General features: G+C 49.6%; 1 protein-coding gene across 3 annotated transcripts in view; it reads right to left on the bottom strand.

Annotated features, from left to right (window-relative positions):
- CREB3L1 (cAMP responsive element binding protein 3 like 1) overlaps window positions 1-22,446 on the bottom strand; it is a 42,827-nt gene that overhangs the window by 10,170 nt on the left and 10,211 nt on the right. For 2 of the 3 annotated variants that reach the window (XM_052694913.1, XM_052694911.1), the window contains exons 2-7: window positions 10,607-10,835; window positions 5,788-5,948; window positions 3,997-4,096; window positions 2,888-3,048; window positions 2,588-2,737; window positions 1,754-1,812 (exon numbers count right to left, since the gene is read on the bottom strand). In XM_052694913.1, coding sequence (XP_052550873.1) covers window positions 1,754-1,812; window positions 2,588-2,737; window positions 2,888-3,048; window positions 3,997-4,096; window positions 5,788-5,948; window positions 10,607-10,835 — 860 coding nt within the window. The remainder of the gene's footprint in view (window positions 1-1,753; window positions 1,813-2,587; window positions 2,738-2,887; window positions 3,049-3,996; window positions 4,097-5,787; window positions 5,949-10,606; window positions 10,836-22,446) is intronic. The other variant, XM_052694912.1, reaches the window with a different exon arrangement.

A 22,446-nucleotide genomic window follows, 5' to 3' on the forward strand; every position in this document is an offset into this window, starting at 1 on the left:
TCCGGAGAGGAAAGGCGCAGCGCTGTGTTCGGGACAGGCGAAGGGGAGTATCTCCAGGGCAGGGACACAGCCTGCTGATGCTGGGCTTTCCAGCGCTACCTCCAAACCAGGCGTTCCGTGCAAAAACCGGGCTTGCAGCAAAAGTATGGTGCTGAATGGTGAAGGGCCCAAGCACAGATGTTGACAAATCAGCTCATGCAGAAAGCCAAGCTGACCAAAGACTTGATAGATGAAAAAAAAAAAAAAAATTATAAAAAAAAAATGATCAAATGTTCCTTTTGGTTCACATTTAAACCTGGCATTGCTTGAAAGCCATCTGTCCCAGCAATGCACTAGCGTAACAAAGCACTGAGTACATACACGTCTGGGGAAGAGGCCCCAGCACAGATTGATTGCTACTTGAGCAAAGGCAGCACCTCCCCAGCCCCATCCTGAGGGATGTGGGTGTCCGTGTGGGACACTAACTGGAGGTGACGTGCTGCAGTGCCTGGACTCGTGCATGAGCACTGAGGCACTGCTTGTGAAAGGGCATGAGAATTTGGAGGGGCCTTGAGTCATCTGCTTTCATTTAGCATTTCTGCACACTTAGACAAGATAAACAAACAGCAGCAGCAGGAAGAGTTAATTAAGGTTGGGTTTGGGGGATTTTTTTTCCATTTTGCTGATCTCAGGTGGTGTTAATAACAGGGAAAAAGATGGTATTTAAACAGAAATGTGAGCTTGCAGCTGGATCCCAGCATTTTGCTTTGCCTGGAATGCCCGCTGGGAATGCTGGTACAGAGAGGACCATAGGATCAGAACTTCAGGAGTTATTTTCAACCCTCTTTGACATATGCCACTGTTATGTGATGTCACCTTGGGTTTACGCCCTTCACATATTCAGGATCTGAGGGTTATTAGGAGAAAAACAAAGCCTATGTACAAAAAGGGGGATGGGTAGGGAAAGGAAAAGGGTGTGGTTAATAATGGTTCAAGGTTTTCCTTGTTATCAAATGCTTGTGTGTTCTCTTCATGGGGAGAAGGGGAAAAGCTTTATTCAGTACCCTAGGAGGACATACTCCTTATGGGATTGACAGAATAGGAGCAATGCTAGTGGGGAAATGTGACTCTTATCCCAAATCCCACCTTGTGGGCAGCCAAAATGGCCTGTGTTCTGCAGAGGACCAGCCAAACTAAGCAGCTGGAAACACTAGATTTCTAGAGCATTCTCCATCCTGCTAGAGGATTTCTAGGAGGGAGGGGAGTAGGGGCAAGATCCCAAACCAAACTTCTGTGCAGCCAGTCTTGCAAGGAATTGTACTTTTTGAGCAAGTCAGTAGTTTTCTGAGTTGAAAATATGCTTCTTTTTTTCACAGTCCCACTGCAAGCCCAGTGACTGCTGAATACTTCCCACTGTCAAATAGGTCACCTCAGGGCAGGGGTGGGTACCGAGTCTCATAGGGACACAATGGAAATACCTCATACTCCTCTGGCATTTTAACTTCACCGTCTTGGTTAGGAGAGGTTTAAAGTGCCAACTGACCATGGTGTCACTGCTGGCTAGAGCACATGTGACCATCCTTATACCATAATGAAAGTAATAGGAGAGACCCCTGACCCTGGTTCAGTCACATTTGAGCTCAGGTGCTGTGGGGAAGAATAATGACATATATAAGGGATCAGATGGGCTATCAGAGTCAAAAGCACTAAAAAGAGGGACTGTGAGAGGACAGGACTCCTTTGTCAAAGGTAGGACAGTGAAGAAGAAACTTACTTTTTTTCTAGGCATTCCACATATTCTTTCTTCTTTCTGCGACTCTCCTGAGCAGAGATCTGTGAGAGGGGCAGCCATCAGAGAGCAGTCAGTACCACAAGCATCTAGACGTGTCTCTGTGGCCCCCTCGTCTTGTCCGCTCTCTGCACACACAGCACCCTCAGGTAAATGGGGAAGTCACCTTCCAGGCTGCCATTCCTACTGGACTTCAGGCCAAAACTGGGAGGAATGGATGCTGCAGACATGCAGACTTATTTGGCCTATAGACCACAAATATTTGTTGCAGTGTGCCTGACCCCCCTTGCTGCTGAGAGCATCTTTTGGGTTGCTCTGAACTCCTCTGACTCACACAGTACATGCTGTGGCCATCTGGGCAGATTCTGACCCAGACCACTTCTGAGTCACTGGGTGACTAATTCAGGGTCTCATTATTTCTCCCACAAGATGCTTTCCAATCGGTCTAAAGTCTGATAGCTTCTGCCTGGCTAACGAGCTCTGTGCACCACTCGTCCTACACCATGCTGTAGTTCTTGTTTCCCCGCCCCCACAGTGACGCCTGACCAGGACGGTTGGTTTGATGCTTTAATCTGTGGGCCCCATCACAGGCCACGCGCTCACAGGAGATGGGCTAGAAGCCACACTCTCCAGCTATAGCTGCATGCACAGAATGCACACAGATGATCCGCAGCACCACTGTGGGCTGGAAGGCTTGTGCCAGTGCATCAAAGGCAGGATCCCACCTCTTCTGAGCTGCACTGCAAGGATAACTACAGTGCTGGTCAGGCGAGGCTCTGGAATCATGGGAACTGCAAGGTTTGGGTTTTTTGCAGTCACCTTGTTCTTTATTTTTCTTCTGACCCTCTTCAGTGCTTTCTCCTCTGCTTTGGTGAGGGGCAGCTTGGTAGGAATGGGGTAACCCTCAGCAATCAAGGTGCGTTTCTCCTCTTCAGTCAAGAGCAGCGGGCCAGAGGTCCCTTGTAATTTCTGAAACACACAGAAAGCAGCTGTCAGCAACAGCAAGGAGTCCTATTCCCCAACAACAACCAAATCCACTCTACAAGCGTCAGAAAGCTTCCAGTCCCCTCTGAGCACCAAGAAGCCCTGCATCGCTATGACATCCTGTTTCTTCCTTACGTGTGGTGCTGTGAGGAGAGGTGAGGAGGAGATGGCAGTAGAAGAGCGAGCAGCAGGTCGGGCTGGGCTGGAGGGAGGCAGGGACCGAGGGCTCTGGGACCCATCACTGTCACTGCCATGGCTGCTGGGCGGAGTTGGAGGCATCTGCACCAGGTCATCTACTGAGAAACAAGGATATCAAGTCAATGGCTGTCATGTCAGCCTTACAGATGCCATTACAGCAATTGGCACCCATACAGATGGGACATTGGCACCCATACAGATGCCAAGTAGCAATAGGAAAAGGCACTGCCTTAAAACAGGACTGAAAGAAGAAAGCAATAAATCTCATAAGATGGGGTATGTATAAGAACAAGGCTGGACTGAGCTTTGCCCAAGACAGAGGTGAGACTGACCTCCAATGTGCTAAACTAGGAACTGCAGGAATCAGAGAACTGGCAGGGGGTTTGCCAAAACACTGGTGGTATTTACAAAGCATTAACGTTACCAGGTGTCAACCAAAATGGAGTACATGATGTTTTGTTCCATAACCTGCTCACACGTGTTCTGTAGACGAGCTCTTCCAAAAGCACCACAGGGCTCGCACACCTGACAGCACACTTGTTCAAATGCGACTCTGGTTACTCAGCATGCTGCCAAGCACCTTAGAACTGTCCCCACTTTGTACTGGAGAGCCCTGGGGACCTTAATGGAGGTGAGAATTTGACTAAGAAGTGTTTCTCTGAGGCAAAGTGGAAGTTGCCATAGAGCTTTCATTTGTGTATCGAGGATTTTCATATACTTGGGTTTTTTTCAAATTAAACTGGATCCTGAACTTCCTGACTTTCAAATGGTTGTTTTTGGATAACGCTACAGTCCCTCCGAGGACTTTAAAGGCACTCTTGCATATCTCCAACTCTGTGGTTGCCTGTTTTGCCAGGGAGTCCCTGTCTGAGCAGTTATGTGTGTGGCTGTTGGTCCAGATGCTGATCTGAGTTGAAAATTTACAATGCCCCCCACATCTATTGGTCTGTACCCCAGTACTATCTCATATATATGGCTCTGCTCTCAAGTAATGATGGAAATAATAATGATCTATATCTGAGTAATTTAGAAGGATGTATGTTTACCAGCAAATTCTGTCTTCTTGCCTGCAGGTACATTTAGAAACTGGTTCACCTCTTTGGGTTCAGCTTTGATCACAGGAGCTGGAGTCATTTCAATGGGAGTCTGTGGAAAAGAAGCAGAAAGAGTTTTTGGATGCTGTCACTTCCCCTGCCCAGAGTGCTCCCACCAGTTCTGTTCACAGCCCCTGCTCACCACTCTGTGTTCCACCCCATATCACAACTCTGTCCCCAGACAGCCTCTCACTACACACAACAACAACCAGGAGTTCAAACGTAGCCTCCTGAAGTTTGTGCTGCTGGGCAGGCAGTGTTTGCAGGAGAATCCCATGTTTGCAGGAGAATCAGCAGTGGCAGATGGGTATGCTCCCAAGCAGTGTCCTGAGTACCTCCAAAAGGTACTTTTGACTTTCATCCTTGGCATTTCTTCCCTTGCTAAACATAGACAGTGCAACTTAAACCAACCTCTGTGTTACCATGGGAAGGGCCCCTTTGATCTGTCTTCATTAGAAATGGGAGCATAGATATTGTGCAGAAAAAGAAAACAGAACAAAACCCCATCCTGCTCACATGATTTTCAGCAGGACCACTGGGCAGCTGTTTCCAATTGGAGAGGATTGGGAGTTAAATAAAGAGTACTTTTCTTCCATCTGGGCCGTGCTGCCCCTCAGCTCCCTGGCTTACCAGCCCCCAGGCCACCACAGGCTGGGGGAGTTTTTACACTGAACAGACACATTGCAAACTCCTCCAGACTGTAAACACAGCTGAGAGAGCACCATGGTATAGCTGCCGAGCACACACAGCAGAGCTTCGAGGGCACAGCAAGTTCAAGCTTTGTAAACAGTAGAGGAAGTTTGTGCACAGTTTTGGCTGGAAGTACCCATTTGTTTTGGATGGCTGTTTAAGTGGGAAGATGCTCAGCATGAGTGAATGAAGGAACTGAACCCCAGGGTGGCTCTCCTGTTATCTACTGAGCTGCTACAAGATAACTGAGATCTGTGTTCGAACCTTCCTTTCCAACAAAGCTGGGCTCAGAGACAGCCAAACAGAGCCCCCAGCTCCCTCCCACATACTAGTGGTATAACTGAGCCTCTTCAGACAAACGGACTTTTTAAGAACTTAGATATGACCAATAGACTTGGCCTCCTGTTCCTTAGAAATAATAGTTCCCATTGCCTCATAGGAAAATGCAAAGGAGGAGCTGGACTAGGGCTTCCATTTCCAGTAAGCAACTGAGAAAAGTGAAAGGCCATACGATAAGGCTAAGGCCGTGAAAAAGATAGTGGCAGGGCAGTAGTCTATACTCAAGAGTAATTGGCTCATTGGCATAGCATTAACTGACACTGTTCTCTGAGAAAAATGTAATCCTAAGTCAATGAAAATAAGCAAAAGAGTGGCTACAAAAATACTGGCAGATTGGACGTGAGAGGCCTCCAGCATGTGCAAGCTTAAAAGCCTTTGGGTTTTGTGCCAAGAAAACATGCTTGTATTTAACCCAGATTGTAAAACCTCCTGTGCCAGAGAAAACCTTCCTTCCATCACTTTCTCTGGAAGGATAAGCTATCCTGCAGCTTCACTGCAGGAATCAAGAAGGCAATTCTAGCTAGCCTAAGGTTTGGTGCTGCTCTGACTGCTATTTCAAGAGGGGAATGATAAAGGATGCGATATTCGGGCTTCTTCTGTCCAGCTGGCAGCTTAATCACCTAGCAGGACCCTGCAGTCACACAGCTGGGTCCACATCGCAGGAGTGCCACTGTGTGAGAGCCCAAGTTCCCAATGGACCTTCAATGGGCTCACCTCCTCGGGGACTGGCAGTCTCTGCAGAGGGTTGAGGTTCAGCACAGGTCTGGAGCTGGCAGCCAGCTGGGACTCAGGCGGGTCTAGAGCCAGGTTCTGTTCCTGCTTCACCATGATGGAGCAGAGCTTGGGCCCCAGAGACCACACTCCATTCTCCAGCTCTGAAACATGTACAACGTGAGAGTCAAACTCTAGTAAGAACAGGACAAAAAAAAAAAAAAATCCATGCAGACAGCTTCCCCCCATCTGGGGAGGCTGCCTTTCCAAGTTTAGCACTGTCACCACACAAGCATGTGCAGGCCCACAACAGAGGGAACAAAAGGGAACAAACCCCCAGTGTGCGGAGAGCGGAGACAGGACCGAGCTAGAGGGATCGTGTCTCTGCTCTGCTCTGCTCTCCCTATGCAGCCAATGTGCTCAAAGACAGCTGCGGGGTTTCTTCCCTCACTGATGTCTCGGTCTCATTCTCTGGAGTTTATTTATACTTAGAACTCAGTGTAAGGAGGATGCTGGGCTTGGCTTCTCAGGCAACATGGCCAGCATCACAGAGCTGCCAGGTGTTTTACCAAGAATAGCACTGCCTCTGTGCTAGAGAGCTGGAGAGCACAAAGGCAAAGAGAGGCTGCTGGGGGGTCCATCCATGCGCTCTGGCCTCCTGCTGATGCTGCATCGTGTACCACTGTGGCTTGGCCACAGAACAAGAGGAGATGATGGGAAGAAGCCCGGTGTGGCACTCTGCTTGTGGGGCTGCTGTCCTCAGTCTTACCTCTGCTGCTCTGCATTGCTTGGGGGCTGCTGTGAGCTGCTGTGCCAAGCTGCCATTGCTGGCAGTGGCAGGAGCAGCAGCACTGAAGAACACTGAATGGAGATGTGTGGGGATGCGATCTTGGACCCTGCCTGCTCTGTACCATGCATGTGGTGTAAGCCAGGCTCACCAATGGAAGCAGAGATACCAGGAGTGGTACAACTCACATAGGTGGAAAAAGTTGCCAGGCAGGAGAGTGGCCTGGGCTCTGTTCTGAAGCTTTGGTCCCTTTATTGCTCTTCAAATACTTCAGACTGCCAAAAAGTTACTCCACGCTGGCCTGGAGCCTGCATCCTCCGCTCTAATCCTCATCCCTTCCCCTTTTTATCTGACAAACAGAAACTCATTTATCTTGACAAAGGACAGACTATTTCTAAGTATGTCACCAGACAGTGCCCCAGTTGGCTTGACGTAAGGCAACATTCAGGCTCACTCTCCAGCCCCTGCACATCTCTGTCTGCACATACTGCTCCCACAGCCAGGGGGGTTGCCCAGCTGTTTGCTGCCCAAAGCAGCACTGTAGTGCAGCCTCAGTCCAGAAGATGTCCCGGCAGGAGGAGAGGAGGAAGGTCCTTCTTAGCTCCAAAAAACGTCTGTGCAAAAAAGGGCATGACAGAGCAATTTGTCATGATGGAGCTGCCATGTGAACCAAAGTTAAAGGTACCATAAAGTCATCTTTGCCCAACTGAGGTTTTGTTGCCCACAGGAGAAGAAAGGGTGGAACCCTGAGACACAGTTGTCTCAAAGCTTGAGCAGAAATTACATCAGCTTTGCCTGTGGTATGTCTTCCTGTCTTTGGCTTGGCATCCCTTACTTTGCTGCCTGGAGAAGTCTTTCTAGCTGGGGCCCATTCTTTCCAGCTCTCTGTGTGGCTGGAAATCTTCAAGTACAGACACAAGATGCTGTGGCTACTCCATGCGTATACCAGCTCAGCGTGCTCCTCCCAGGGCTGCTGGATCACTTCCTAGAGCTTCCATAATGTCGCAGGGCCAGCATCATCAAGGAGCGTCTCAGGCAGTGGTGCACTGCAGAGCTGTGAGAATTAAGAGGCTGCTGAGCAGACAGACTGAATTGCATTTTCAGTGACCTGTGAAGGACACCAAACCCACATCTGGTAACGAAGTCCCAGTTGCCTCTGGTATGCCCCTTCTTATGGTTGGAGGCAAGGTGTTAGCCACAAGAATTTGCATACAGAGAACTTGGACTAACTTCTTCTGTCTGACCACAGCCTGTTACAGAGGTGAGAGATCTTGAGAAGTGTTCTGTGTCCCAACTCTAGACAAGTTCAGATAACTTGTGTCAGGCTTGGCAGAGGATTGTACAATTTAATCTCATTCCTCTGCAAAGCAATTAACAGTCCACAGCATTCCCCACTAAATCTCTTCCAGGGTTTCTCTATACCCACAGTAGGAATCTTTTGCCTACTGGCTAATCTGAAGTTCCTTTGGTGTGATTTTAGGCCTCACTCTCCTCATCTTTTCTTCCTGCTGCAGAACTCTATGCTCTCTTTTTCTCAGAAGCACAAGACATCCTCCATCTGAGAGGCCTGTTGCTGAAGCCAGTTATCAGGCAAGGGAGAGCAGACCACCAACAGTTTTCCCCATTAAGACTTGACTCAGAAAGACAGCAGCCCCCAGAGCTGTCAGTCCAGACAGTCCGAGGAGCAGACACCCAAATAATTATACATGTCATCCTCCCATTTCCTGTCTATGTTCTGACCCAGCTCTGTTTCCCACCCTTGGAGATTTATCTAGGGAATGGCTGGGTTGCAGACTCACAAACACATAAGCCATCAGAGGGTCAGTAATGGACTGAGAAGGAAGCTTTTTGTGTGGACACATCCATGTTTTGCTGCATGAGAGGACATTTCAGAGGTATGTCCATTATGTAAGATACTGCACAATCCACTCTATGTTGAGGGATGCCAAGAATCTCATGCTCTGCTGTGGGTCCTCTGTACTTGATAGGAAGAAGTATGGCTGTGAGATGTCCATAGCTGCTCTAGGTTGGAGAGGTGGTAAGTCAAAGAGCAACAGGGAAGTAGGACTTGGACAGGAATTCAATCACTAGCCTTGAGGCTGGTTTTGCACCCACTGTTGTGCATGATCCTGGCTCCCCTTGCTCCTGGCATCAAATCACAGCCTGCAGAATGGAGGGCTCATACTGTGAACTAAAACAGTCAGTCTGTGTTCAAACCATCTGGGAAGCAGACTCCACAGATAAACAGGGTCACAACGCACCCAGAGGCTTGCCCTGGCTGACTTGTGTTAGTGGGAACCATGTGGGAAGGGGCAGGATTTGGAAGTGCTGAAGATCTGCAGAAAAGCTGGGAGAAAGCTGATAAGCAGCAAGCCTCAGTCAGCTCCAACGCCTAGACAGAGCCCAGGCGTTCCTAAGGAACTGTGCAGACCAAGCAGTTCTGGGTTAATGTTAAAGAAAAGCCACTCCTGGTAATTAATTTCTAGTGAATGTCTAAAAGGACTGAGACTGGATGGAGCTGTGCCAAAAGGACTGCACAGTGTTACAAATACTGGACCTGACTCAGGGCTACACTAGAACATGACTCACATCCCACTACAAGCCAAGATAGCCCTGGAAACATGGGCTGAATTATTCCACTGCAGGACTTGTGGCATAGATACCCCTATACTTGCCACACTAATATTAGACCTTACTCCCAGAACAGAGCTTGTCTGCACTCTTAGAGAGCAAACGCCAGATTCCATCTCAGCCTCTCCTGGTTTATGTGCTCACACTGTACCAGCCTCTGCCTAAGGAGGAATGTTGCACTGCATTCAGGAGACTCATGGACTCGCCTTGGAGAGAATGCAACTGAAGCTGGGATATGTCCAGATGCAGAGAAGTGACAGGTGCCATAGAGCTGAGTCTCTATGGTATCTTCATGCATCCAGGCTTCAAGGAGTATTTCACTGCATTTCACAACTCATGCTTCTTGCTTCTCTCATTCCCAAGGCGCACCCTCCTTGTGTTCATTTGCAGAGACTGAATAACCACGTTTCGATGCACTTACTCTGGTTTCTTTTCTGTTAGTTGCCTGATGGACTATTTGGAATGAGTGCCCTCCAAGACTATGTAGGGGTTAAAGGTGGGAACAAAGAATTGTGCAGATGGAAAGCTTTTCTGATATTAAGACAGTGCTTGCTTGGCTTGAATTGCTCGGGATCCTCTCTCAAATACTTTCCTAAGGGACTCCTAGGGAACATGGTAGCAATGGCTGCAATTTTGTAGGAACCGAAGAGGCAGTGAAGGCCAGTTCCACTTCTGCCTTTGTACCGCAGAGCTGGGATCCTTCCTGGCCATGATAGGGAAGCCTCTGTCTTGAGTCTCACTCTCACTTAAAGGAATGGCTTTCTTCTGTGTATACTGAGTCTGTGCCACTGCTTTTTCAGGCAGCCCGGTTGTCCATCAGCTGTTGGGACACCCACACAGTGCCGCAAATTAGAGGACTCTCTGCAAGGACTGCTCTAAAAATATCCAGCCATCATAAATTATCCTGAAATGAATTGTTTTAAAAATAGACTTTGAAATGACTGTTCCTTTCTGTCTCCTGCTAAAAGATCTGCTGGTAAAGAAGCCACTTAGCTTTCCACATGTACCAGCACTGATTGCAGCCAGAGACTCATGCTTCCTATATTCAAGCCAAAACCCTGTTGATGGATGCCAAAACAGACCTGGATCTAGGGCATCCACACCCAGGCTTGCAGGATCCTAAAATGACTTTTGCCTATTGCTTGCCAGAAGCTGGCAGCACACAGAACCACAGCCATTATCCTCGTAAATAACAGCTAGCCCAGCAAAGGAGCAATGTGATTGTCAGAGCACAAACTGAAGGAAAAAATGTGGGCTGCATTTAACAATGGCAGATCAAATTCTTCCCTGGATTAGCCAAGCGCAAGCTCAAGGGTTAGCCAGTTTGTCCTCATATGAGGAAGACAGCCAGAGCCGCTGCTACCAGATGTGTCTGACTGTGCAGTGTGCGTGTCTCGTGCTCACCGTTAGCATTATCTTCAGTCTTGACAGGCATGAGGGGGCTCTGGGGAGCAGAGTCTCCGCTGAGGGAGTAGCTGTGCTCTGCCTGGATGCCTGGAGTGGGTGGGTCCAGGTCCATGTCCAGCAGCGGGTTCTTTTCAGCCAGAACTGGGTCATCGAAGAAACTGCTGAAGAGGTCGTTGGAGAAATCCTCCATGTTGTCGGAGAAGTGATCCAGGTTCTCGGAGAAATGCTGAGGAAAATCCAAGGGAGATAGAATATTAGTGTCAACTCCAAGAGGAATCTGAGCCTTGTGCTGTGCTGACAGCCAAACCTCAGCAAAAGCACTTTCTGGATGGGAAAGAGCAGTTGCTGCCCCTTCCTTGCATCAGTGTGATAAAAGCACCAGGAGTTTAGATAGAAAAAGCCGAGGTGCTTTATAGGTTCTCTGCCTATTTATCTACGCTGTGAACACTCATGAAACTTCTATGTTCTCGCATCTCCTCCTTCCTCTGTGGGTACCTATCTTCAGCTTCCCAGCATCATCACTATGACACCTAGCCAAGCAGAGCACAAGGCAAGAAATCGCTGTGATGACAAAAAGTGTGGCAGAAAATCATGGTCTCCAGCACCTGCCTGTGGTGACAGACATTTTCTCATGATCTCTGCCAGCAGCAATAGGCGCTCTGATGCCCCAGAGAACATCAAACCAGCTGCTGATTTCTATCAGAGAAAAAAGAAAAAAATCAATTGGATCCACATAACAGGAAGGCCCCCTGTTATATTTAATTTCCTCTGGGATTTCACAGCCCCTCTGTGGACCATATGAAGCTGTCCTCCAGCCAGATAATGACTGTGAAATTCTGCTCCCCGATGAAGTTTAAACACTACAGATGGGCTGTTAACAACAAACAATCATGCCACTAATCATTCTAGTAGCAGCCAGTAAATCTGGCTGGTGCAGTTGGGGAGCTGGGCTCCCGATGCCACAGGAACCTGCTTCTTTTGAGGCATATCCTCCTATTCAGAAGTCAGATTGCTAACTTTTCCATTTGCTACAACAAAGCGCTGGTTGAGCAGGGAGAAAAATGATTGCCAAACACCAGCTGAAAAATTATCCCATTCGTTGGCAGATTGACACTTTTGGCTCATGGAAAGGAAAGAAAAGACAGATACATTCAAGTGACTATATTACACAGACAGAACTGTGTAACTTAAATGAACTGGAGAGCTCAGCCGAGTCAGACTGCCCCCACCCGCCTGACTGTAAAAGCATCTGGGTGGGCAGAAGAGCGTTGAAAGCAGCATATTGAAATACCAGGAGTAAAGGGTATGGACACAAGAGAGTGGGAGACAGCACACAGATCCTAGAGCAGAGGCATGAATGCCAGTGACAATTTCAGTGGGAGAGCCAGTTCCCAGAGGAGGGGGGGGGTGAGTGCAGTTCTTTCCCCACCTGTAATACTGAGGAAGGAGTTGGCCAGAGGACCCCGGATGCTGGACTGTGCAGGTTCCTGTTCCTACAGGAAGGTATATTTGCTTTACCTGAGCACAATATCACTCTGTCAACATTACTTGGGCTGCCTGAGCATAGGGTGAGGCTGGGGAATGAAGTAGGCTCCAACTGAGCAGACTCACACTTCCCACCAAGTGGGGGAGGGAAACGGTAAGCTGCTGTAGGTTCTATCACTGCAGTGCCCTTCACCCTCCAGTGTCATCCCTCAGCCACTCAATTTAAAAATCAAGTGCCCACAGAGCATGTAGGAAATGGGGGAAAGTCCCTGCTGCCTACATTCTACCTGACACCAGGTTTCTCTCCCACTGAGAAGGCCCTCCCAGGAAAGTCTGGGATGAAGATTTCTCCTCTTGTTCCCATGCTGACAGGATGTAGGTGAGGCAGCTACTCAGCCATTTTCAAGCTGCCTAGAAGCATTTCTGCACTTGAACTGAGTGACAGCAAATTCTTCCCATCCGCACTGTTCTTCTGAGGGAGCTGAGCCAGCAGATGGAATTGGGTTATCTAAAAAGCACTGAAAAACCATGTTTGTCCTGTCCTACAACACAGAGCGGTAAGAGAGTTTGGAGTCCTGAGCATTAACCCCAGAGAGTGCCTGCTCATGTAACAGCTGTTCTTTGTCTTGCTTTCTCCAAACAACACAAGCAAATAGGATATGAACACGATAGCCTTATGGTAAGGATGAGAATGTAACCAATCATAGAAAAGTAAAGGGATTCAGAGTTTTGGCTGCCAGTGTAACACCAGAACACACAGGCATCCCGTGTCATGGCTATAAGTACAGCCAGAGCCTTATAAACTAGAATGAACATGTGACTCTCAAAGAGGACCAGGAATGGATAGGCAGCTGCAGGAATAATCGTCTGTGACGGCCACGTGCTTCAAATTTCTTTCACAAGTTTGCATTAACAAAGGTGGGGCTGAAAACAGCCAGGCAGAAGATGTGGTTATGCAATAGTTCCACTCACTTTTAGCACCCATGCTTAAAATAAGGATTTATTGGGCAGCCATCAGTCTTCCCATTGCAGGACAAGCCTACCTGGAGGGAAGAGAAGCTGTGCCTCTGGGTCAGATGTCAGTAATGAGTGCACGGGGCTGGTCAGCACAGCTTTAACACAGGCACTGACACTGGCAGATGCCATAGCATATTTCTGATTCTGCTTTTAGACACCACACAGGCTGTCTGGGGACCTCCCTGCTCGAAAGTGATAATGAAGCAGCAGCACTCTGTTTCCAGAGATGCAGGAGCTCAGCTCTACCAGAGCCCATTCTCTCCCAAGAGACAGACATAAAGTAGCACCTTTTCATCTCTCATCAACCATACATTTACCAGCCCAGCATCTCTGAGTGGATGGTGGAGAGAAAGCAGCTGTGCTTGAGGACTAACTAGCATATGAGACTGGAAGTAACTGTGGTATTATCAAAGGTGGCATCAGGGATTGGACAGAAAGAGCATCCACACAGAGCTGGAGACTGCTTTTATTCAGAAAAGAAAGCAAGCGGCAAAGGAAAGTAGAAGAAGGAAGGGCAAAGCAAATAATGACATGGCTTTGTAGCCACCTAAATCCACAAGAGAAAAAGCAAGAAGTTAAACCACCAAGTCCTGAGGAGACTGCTGGGCCTCTTTCATGGGCTTCATTCCTTCCTGATGCCAACAGCTAGCCTAAGCTTTAGGATAGGTATCAATGTAGTTAGTAACAATGATTAGCAACAATATCCGTAATGCAGCCATGAGGTAGCAAGAAACTATCTCTTGTCCAGATACAACTGTGAAGCAAAGCCCAGTGTTTATTTCAGAACCACTGCTAGTTAGCCCAGATCAACCCCAGCAGCCCAGAATACGCAAATTCTGCCACTCAGCCTTAGTGGGAGAGCTATGCCTATCTGGTAAAACTCCAAGAAGGCTTCAGCCAGCCTTCTCCTTAACACATGTGAGAGAGAAGGCTCTGGGTAACTGCAGGTCCCAGGGTACGGTGTGTCAGGGCTGCATGGATCACAGCAGAGCATGACAGCCAAGAGCTGCCAGATTCTGAGTGATAACAGAAGCAGGCTAATCACCCAACCAAACATGTGCTCCTTGAGGCTTTGAGCTGATACACCAATGGAGGTGCTATACCTGCCATCTAGACTGCAAAACACACAGCCAAAGGCTTGCACGTTCTGCCACTGAATGAAAGGAAGGTGCTGGGCCTTGGAGAGACTTTTCCCAACACCACAGCAGACTAGAAGCACATTAAGCGTGAGGTCCAAGAAAGAGTGCCACAGGTATTGGATGGGAATGGTGGGATGTGTGGAGATACACAAGCAGAGCAGACTCTTCACCTCACGCACTGTCCAAGGTCTAAACTCTCTCTTTAACAGCACATTCCAGCCAGCTCCTGCTCCTTAGGGAAAAAAGTATCCTTATTGTGACAGTGAAGGAACCTGCAAGTCTACTGAGATTCTCCTTCACAATATCTCAAGTAACTTTCATGGGCCTAGCTTGAGCAAGGAGGACCAGTCAACTGGGGAACGTGATTCTTTACCATCCTGGGCCAGAGGGAGCAGGCGTGAAGCTGGGGGAAACAGCTTCCAGATGGGTTACAAAGCTCACAGCACAGTCTCATTTTGCATTATTCCCTCCTGCTATCTCCCCCTCCCTTTCGCACCCTCCTTCCTTCTTCTAACTATGCTCCAAAGCCAAGAAATAGCACGAGATGTGTTTCCAAAGCTGTATTACCAGTGAGCGGTCAGGGAGGGGGCAGCCAAGGGACAGAAACGCAATGGCGAGGATGTGCTAGATTTCCTGATCCAAGCCTGATTTGTAGCCACCCATCCCCCTACTGCAGCTCTGGAAGGACGGGGAGGTAATGCCCAAGGGGAACAAACTGGGGCGTGCAGGCAGGGGTGGCAACGATCTCACCTCCAGGCAGCCTGAAGCTGGTCTCATGCCACAGGAGAATCTGCTCAGGCTGAGGCCACCTCTGCCACAGGGAGAGCGCGAATCTGTCAGCTGCTGGCTCCTGCTCTCTCTCACTCGTGGTGACCGACATAGGCACTAACTCTTCCAAACATATTTCCACCACATGTTTTCACCCTGACCTCATGCTTAGGGTTGTCTAAATAGCAAACTGTGTGTGCGTGCGTGCACTTCTCATTTGAACACCCCTTCCTGTTGTACAGCAGTTATCCTGGGAGTTAATGAAAGGCATTCAGACATCCAAATGCAAACTCTTCATTTGCCCCCACCCAGAGCTGGAGTTAAACCTCTGGAGGGCCTCAGGAAGAGATTGAGGCATTAAGCTTATTCCACTGTCCAGCTGTGTACACGGTGCACCTTGAGGTGCTCCTACCCAGTGGCTCCACATGGCTGAGAAAGGAACTGGTTCCTCTCCTTGCATCCATTTCTCCACTGCAGTCACTTTGGATACATCTGTACCTCCCTTTCCCTTTCACATATCCATCCTCTGACTGTGACTTTCCCTCCCCACCTCCACTGGAGCTATTTGGAAACAGTCTCCCTCTAGGATCGGTTTAGTTCTCACAGCCTCCCTGCTCCCACTACGATGGTCCGGCTCCAAGGAGAAAGCAGCAAGGGGCTAATCCAGCTGGGTGGGAGCCCAGGCCCAGGAGATGAAGGGCCTTTGCAGGTTGGAGGTTCTGCTCATGCTGGCAGGCGGGGCAGATGGGGAGGGGAATCTTCTGACTTTTCTCTTTTCTTTTTGAAAGTATTTTTCCTCTTTGCTTGCCAAGATAAATCTCCTGTCCCAGCTGTGACATCTGCATTTCCCTTCTCTGCTTTCACTAAGGAATGAAGCCCCCTGCACTCCAGCTTCACAGCCGAGGTTTCCTTTACATTCCAGAAAAGAAGAGCCCATACACTCCAGACAGTCCTTCTGCTCGCTTTAAAATGCAGTGAATTTTAGAGCTTATGAAAGGGAAGGTCTTGACAGCATTAATGGGGTCCATGCGGGACAGACAGCTGCTGTGCACACTTCATCTCAATGTCTAGTCAGTGCAACTGCTCCCCATGGGGCGCAAGCGATCATCCACTACCTCTTGGCTCTCTCCAATCCCTCTAGTGCTCTTCTACCCTGACCTACATGGGTGAGAGGGGACACCAAAGTCCATCATGGACCGCATCTCACTGCTTTTTCACTCAAGCTCTGCCCATGCCCGCATTCTGCCTGGGCAGTCTTGCTCCCCGCTCTTCCTGCATCTCTGCATGGCAGTGCTGAAGCAATTCGGTCCGAACGGTCTGCAAATTCAAGCACTATTCCTCTCCAGCAGCTCAACCTCAGCTGCACTAGCAGTACTCCTCCATCCTTCTCAGATCCCGGGGAGCCCAGGGTGATTTTCAGCATCCCGGGCTCAGCCTGTGCAGCTAACCAGACACCTCCCTGACACCCAGCCTCCAAGCGGCAGAGGGCTTGGCTCAGCCAGATCTGGAATCGGGCCCAGAATTTACTGCCTTCTGTAGAATAATGCAGAATGACAGGAAAAGGAGAGGGGGAGGAGGGTTGCATCACTGAAAGCAAGGCAGGGGACCCACTTCGCCTTGACTCTGCTGTGCCATCAGCTCCCTCCAGCAGGGCACGCGGCCCCTCGGAGCGAAGGTGCGGTCACAGCCATGTCCCTGGTGCCTCGCGCAGTCCCGTCTCCTTGCGGAAACCTCCTTCCACCGAGCGCTGTGCCAAGGGCCTGGATTTACAATTTCCAGCGCTAGGCGCCACAAGACCTAGGAGAGACGACGGAGGCTCAAGACACAATCGGAAGAAGGCGATGCGGGGAGCGGCGCCAGCACAAGGCGCTCCCCCAGGCCCCGAAGCGAGGGAGCGGCGGGGACGCGAGCGGCCGACGTCCTCCCGAGCCCCGGGCGCCCATCAGCCGCCTCCCCGCAGCTCCGCTCCGCGACGGGAGCCCGGCGTCCGAGGGGGCGGCAGGTGCAGGGGGGCGAACCCCGCGCCCGCTTCGCCGGCGGTGAACGGCCGCCGCCGCACGCTTCCAACGGCCGGCGGCGGCGGCAGCTCATTGGCCGGCGGCGCCGAGGCGGCGGCCAATGGGTGGCGGCTGCCAGGAGCGGGCGGCGGCGAGGCGGGCGGGAGGAGTGCAGGGTTAGGACGGAGCGGCCCGCGGCCCGCCGCGATGCGCGGCGCCTCGCCTCGCCTCGCCTCGCCTCGCAGGGCGGCTCCGCCCCGCCCCGCCCTGCCCCGCCCCGCCCCGCCACTCCATCGTGAGGGGGTGCCCGCCGCTGGGCCGCCGGCCGAGCACCCCGGCAGCGATCGGAGGGGGGCGAAGGGGGGGAAGCGCAGCCCCGCGTCTTCCAGTCGCTGCCTCGCGAGGAGGCCCCGCTGGCGCCCGGAGCCGCCCCGAGGGGGAGATGTGCCCCGCGGCTCTGTCCGGCTCTGTCCGGCCCCGCGGCGGGAAGCAAGCGCTGGTTTGCCCGCTGCACGGGACTGCGCGGCCGGCGGAGACGGGAGCGGCTCTCCTCCCAGCAGCAGCGCCCTGGAGATACGAGGAATGCCTCTGCCTTCCAGCTCGCTTGCGCTGCATGTACAGTACAAATGCTGCGAGCGGCCCAAATTTCCCTTGGCTCACAGCTCGCAGCCGGCTCGGGTGAAAAATAATTAGAGCAGGATTTAAACCACGCACAGAAGTGGCTACAACTCCCACAGGATGAGGCGTTTACATCAGCTGCTCCTAACTCTAACTTGGCAGAAGATGGGGTGCTATTTCTAGGAGTCTGTCAGGTAAATACGAAGTTGGGGCTTCTTTGAGCCCTGAGACCCAAGGATAACTGCCTACTCCGCAACAGGCAGCCTGGATTTCAGAGCCACTGAGGTGGCAGGTGGGCAGCACTCGAATGGGGCTGTTCTTCACTGGAAGGCAATAGCCCTGGGCTCTGTTCCTCCTGGCTCCTTCTCCTTCCCAGAGAGACGCTGCTGAGAGAAAGAAACTGTGCTGTCATCTCTGCCCCGTTGCCTGACTGCCTGCAGCTTTACCCGCTGGTGTTGAATGGGCTGCATCTGCTGAGTGTGCACGAGGCACCTAAACATACCCTACTGCACAGGGATGGGCCCATGCATTCTTCCAGTTGCTGTAGTGTGGAGAGAAAGGGGTTTATGTGTACTTTACCTCGCTAGGTGTGAAAATACAATCCATCATCTTTGAGAAGGACCCGCTATACTACCCTGATCTTCCGCCCAAATTTGCCCTTCGCAAAGCCCAAACACACACCCCTTCTCAGTGCCAGCAGAGCCAGAACACAACTGGGTTTTGGCAGCCAAGCTCATTGGCGTGCTGCACCCCTGCACTGCCTAGAAGTGCAGCTCAGACCCAGCTCTGCAAACCTAGAGCAAAATTATCATGAGAAAGCCCACACATTTTTAACTGTGTGTGACAGATCTGCCTGGACAGTGTAAGGAAAAAATCCTGTTGCACAAAAAAATAGCAAACAGAAAGCTAGAACATGCAAGAAGCAAGATAGGAAAAATACTGTGTGTAAGGCTATGCCACGCTATGTTAGGGTTCCACCTGGATTCCCTCCTGGTCACACAGGCACAGAGAGCATCGGCTCAAGTAAGCAGAGGCCCAGGAGGTCTGCACAGGAAGGGTGGTGCTGCTGAAGGACAGCAGGAGGAATCTGAGGTTCAGGAGAGCCCTAAAGCAACCACCTGGCTGTACCTGTTTGTGCCTCACATGGTTCTGACAGACAGGTACACATGGTGCAATTAAAGGCAGTGAGCAGGGCAAGTGTAAGAAAACGCTACTTTGTGCAATTCCAAACTGTACTGCTGTGCTGAGGGGAAGATGAGGTCACAGCATCCCAAAAGACACAAAATACAGCACGAATGAACTATGCAATTAAAAATAAGTTGGAGAGGTACAACTGCTCAAGCCAATCACTTGTCAGGGGAATGGGGAAGTTTATTTTGTAACTGAAATTAACTTGAATAAACATCACTCCACCATTTCTTCCAATCTTCTTGCAAACTTCTGGCCCTGTCCAGTACTGGGTTGGAGCCACAATAGTCAGCAAATCTCTGCTCCTATGCTGTTCTTCACCCTTGTATTATTATGGGCTATTTTCTAAATCTTTAAGAATGGAATCAAAGCAATGAGAAAAGGTGCCCTGAGAGACAGAGGAAATCTGCTTTGGGAGTTAGCTGGAGCAAGAGGAGGAAGAATTTGTACTATTTTTACAATCGGCTTCATTTGTCTCATTGAAACTGTTTCACTTGAATACTCAGAGAACAAAATCAGAGATAATTCACATTTTGTCCCTTGTCAGGTCCCAGTAGGACCATAAAGAAAAGCCTTGGAAAAGGAAGATAGCAGTACTCTGTTCAGGTCCAAGAGCTGAGGCATGCAGCTAATACCAAACATTACTGGTGGCTTTCATTCCTCGGGTCTTTGTAAAGGACAATCTTAGAGCAAGTAAGCCAGACCAGATGCTTTGTGAGAGTTGTTCATCCAAAATTTCTGACTGAGAGATTGAAAGCTGGGATCTTCAGTGGCAAAGCCGGGCAAGAGCTGGGTTTTGCAACCAGCATGTTGAGTGGGATCCCACCGGCTGCTGCAGTGTCTGCTGTCTCTGGGGATGTGATATGCGCAGGCATCCTGTAGCTGGAGGAGCTCGGTGTGAGCTGGGTTGAGACAGGGGACTCCTTGCTCTGTGTGCGAGCACATAGGAGACGTTCCTGCTTCTGGGCATCGGGACTGTTTTCAAAGCAATTCAGCTTGGAATGCAGATTTCTGACCTGCTGCCAATATTCCAGTGGAAAATCTGTGCCCTGCTTAGCAGATAGGAAATTAAACTTCAGCTTCAGTGCTGAAGGTATCATTTTCACCTCAGAGGTAGAGCAGCAGAAACAGGAATCTCCAGAGAACGGGGAAATCCTTCCTTCACCAGGAAGGGCAGTAACACCTCTCAGGCCACTCCTCACTACTGGGGCAACCCGCATTAACAGTGTCCCTGATGACAATGTAGCATGGGGTCAGAGCCCTATGTTCCAAAGATGAGATTGGAGATCTGACCGACTAGAGACAATGCAGTTGCTTCAGCCATGGGATGAAAATCAAGGTTGAAGGAGAAGGGCAGCCATTGCCAGCCCTTTCCTAGCAGGACTTCTCCATGACAAGGCCTACCAGCTGAGTTCTCTGTAGCTGGTGAAAAGAAGTAGAAATCTGAAGATGCCTGGGAGCAGAGCTCAAGTGGAGTCAGAAGTCTCTGGGAAGAAAAAGCACTATGCTCCTTTGAAGACAGTAAATCTATAGTGCCCTGAAAACCTGTCCAAAAGCTCCCATATATGGGATCGGGTCAGGCACCTGCACTCCGGTCCTGAAGCGTGCAGAAACCTGTGGATTTGGGAATCTGTTCCTTGGACACACCTAGAGTGACACAAGGAGCTGATCAGAAAATTCACAGGTTTTATAGCCTGAAAGAAGCAGTCTGGTAATCAAGTGTGGGTCCTTACACAGATGAGCGCAGGAACTATACTCATACCTCCTGCCTCAAACTCATCATCTGTAACTGAGCTTCATAGAAAGCAACATCTAGTCTAAGCCAAATGGCTTCAGAGAAATCTACCTCCTAAAAAAAGCACAACTTAAAGCTAACTACATTCACTAAACAGATGAGTCACTTAAAACACTGACTCTATCTTAAGCATTCAGACAAATCGTTTTCTCAGGCTTTTTGCACTCAGGACTGGAGTGCAGATGAACAAGCCCTTACTACCAGAGGTCCTCCTGAAAGCTACCAAGTCACTCCTTAATCTATAGAGTGTGATGCATATAGTCACCTTACTGGATTGTTCTGCAGGCAGCAGAAGCACCACTAGTCTCATTGCAAGCTGGGAGAATTTGGATACTCAGCGACAGCAGTTTGTAGCTATGTAAGTCCGTGTTAGCAGCAGATTCAAAGATGAAACTGTCTTCCAGTATAATTGATTACCAGACTTTAATATAATCAAAGCAAAGGTGGAAGTGAGTGTTTCCTGTTGCAAACGAAGCTACAGCATTGCCACTGTGGCTTGTACTGCAAAGCAATAACAAAGGCTGTGAGAGAACCAAGATAAAATCTACGGTGGTTTGGTTTCAGATAAGGCCTTATAACAAATATATATAACCCGGGACCAGAAGCAACAATAGGCTCTTAGTATCCATGTGCAACAATATTCTATGTGCAACTGTATGGGAACTGTGGAGTCACCTGAGACAAGGACTGAGTCAGCCCTGGAAGCACAGGTGAAGGCAATTCAGCTGTGTGACCAGAAGGGGTGGAGCCTGGCTGCACCTCTCCTACTCCTCATTTAAAGGCTGACTGCCACTGCAGAGGGATCTTTGGTTGGAGATTCCTCCTTTTGGAGTTTTCTACTGCCAGCCTAGGATGCAGGTAAGCATTTCATTTTTGATTGTCTCTTTCCATCATGATAAACCTGTAAAATACCATCTTAACTATGCCACTCTTCTAACTGTACATTTGTTAATCGCACAGCAACAAAAAAGAAAATGCTTCAGTGAAATCTTACCCTTCTGTCCCTTAATTCAGGTGTCAAGAGACTTTCCCTAAGCATGCAGTTCTCTGTATCTCTGAAATCCTCCATAAGTGCCTGGCATGTATCCCATCACAGGCACACCCAGCCCCTACTCCTGTCTTGATAATCATACTTCATACAACCTTCTTCCCTTATGCTCTTCCCTCACCTTCCTCGTATCTCCTCTCTCTGAAAGGGTGCAAACATCTGGATTGCCTTTTTATTGTGTGATAAATCTCACCCTGCATCTTGGGTTCATTTTCTGAAAGTTTTGAATGGTGTTTTGGAAATGCTGTTGGACAATAGGAGCTCTTTGAACTCTGGCCAGCTGGACGGGGCTCCTTGTATTGCAGCTGACATGCAGGCTTTGGCGGCCTTTCTCGACTCTTTCCTCTTTTCTTCACAGCGTTTGAATTGTCCTCAAACTTTATTTTTGGAGAGGGCAGTTCATTTTTGAATCTCTTCATCATTATATTATTATTAATTATGGTTATAGCTATTTTGCTTTCTGCTGGCATTCCTGGGTGGATCTCTCCTCTCTCTCTTAATGTCTTGAGTAAGACTACCTTGGCTGCAACTAGCTCAAGCAGTGACTCAGAATCCCTGGCCTGCTCCCAGGAGAGATGCAAGAGTTTTTGCCAGTTGGTTTATAAAGAGGCCATCGTTTTCCTCAGCTACTCTCTCACTCAGCACAGCTGAGTTGGGTGGAAAAGCTCAGTGCTGCGGTTCCAGTGAGTCCATCCCAGCCCATGGCTGTCCCTGGGGCATGACAGAGCAGAGCCCTGCTCCCTCCAGATGCAACCAGGGCTCTGCTTCTGAGACAGGCAGTG

This window comes from Tympanuchus pallidicinctus, unplaced genomic scaffold (genome assembly GCF_026119805.1).
Source record: "Tympanuchus pallidicinctus isolate F22 unplaced genomic scaffold, pur_lepc_1.0 scaffold3, whole genome shotgun sequence".
In the NCBI taxonomy this organism is placed as follows: Eukaryota; Metazoa; Chordata; class Aves; order Galliformes; family Phasianidae; genus Tympanuchus; species Tympanuchus pallidicinctus.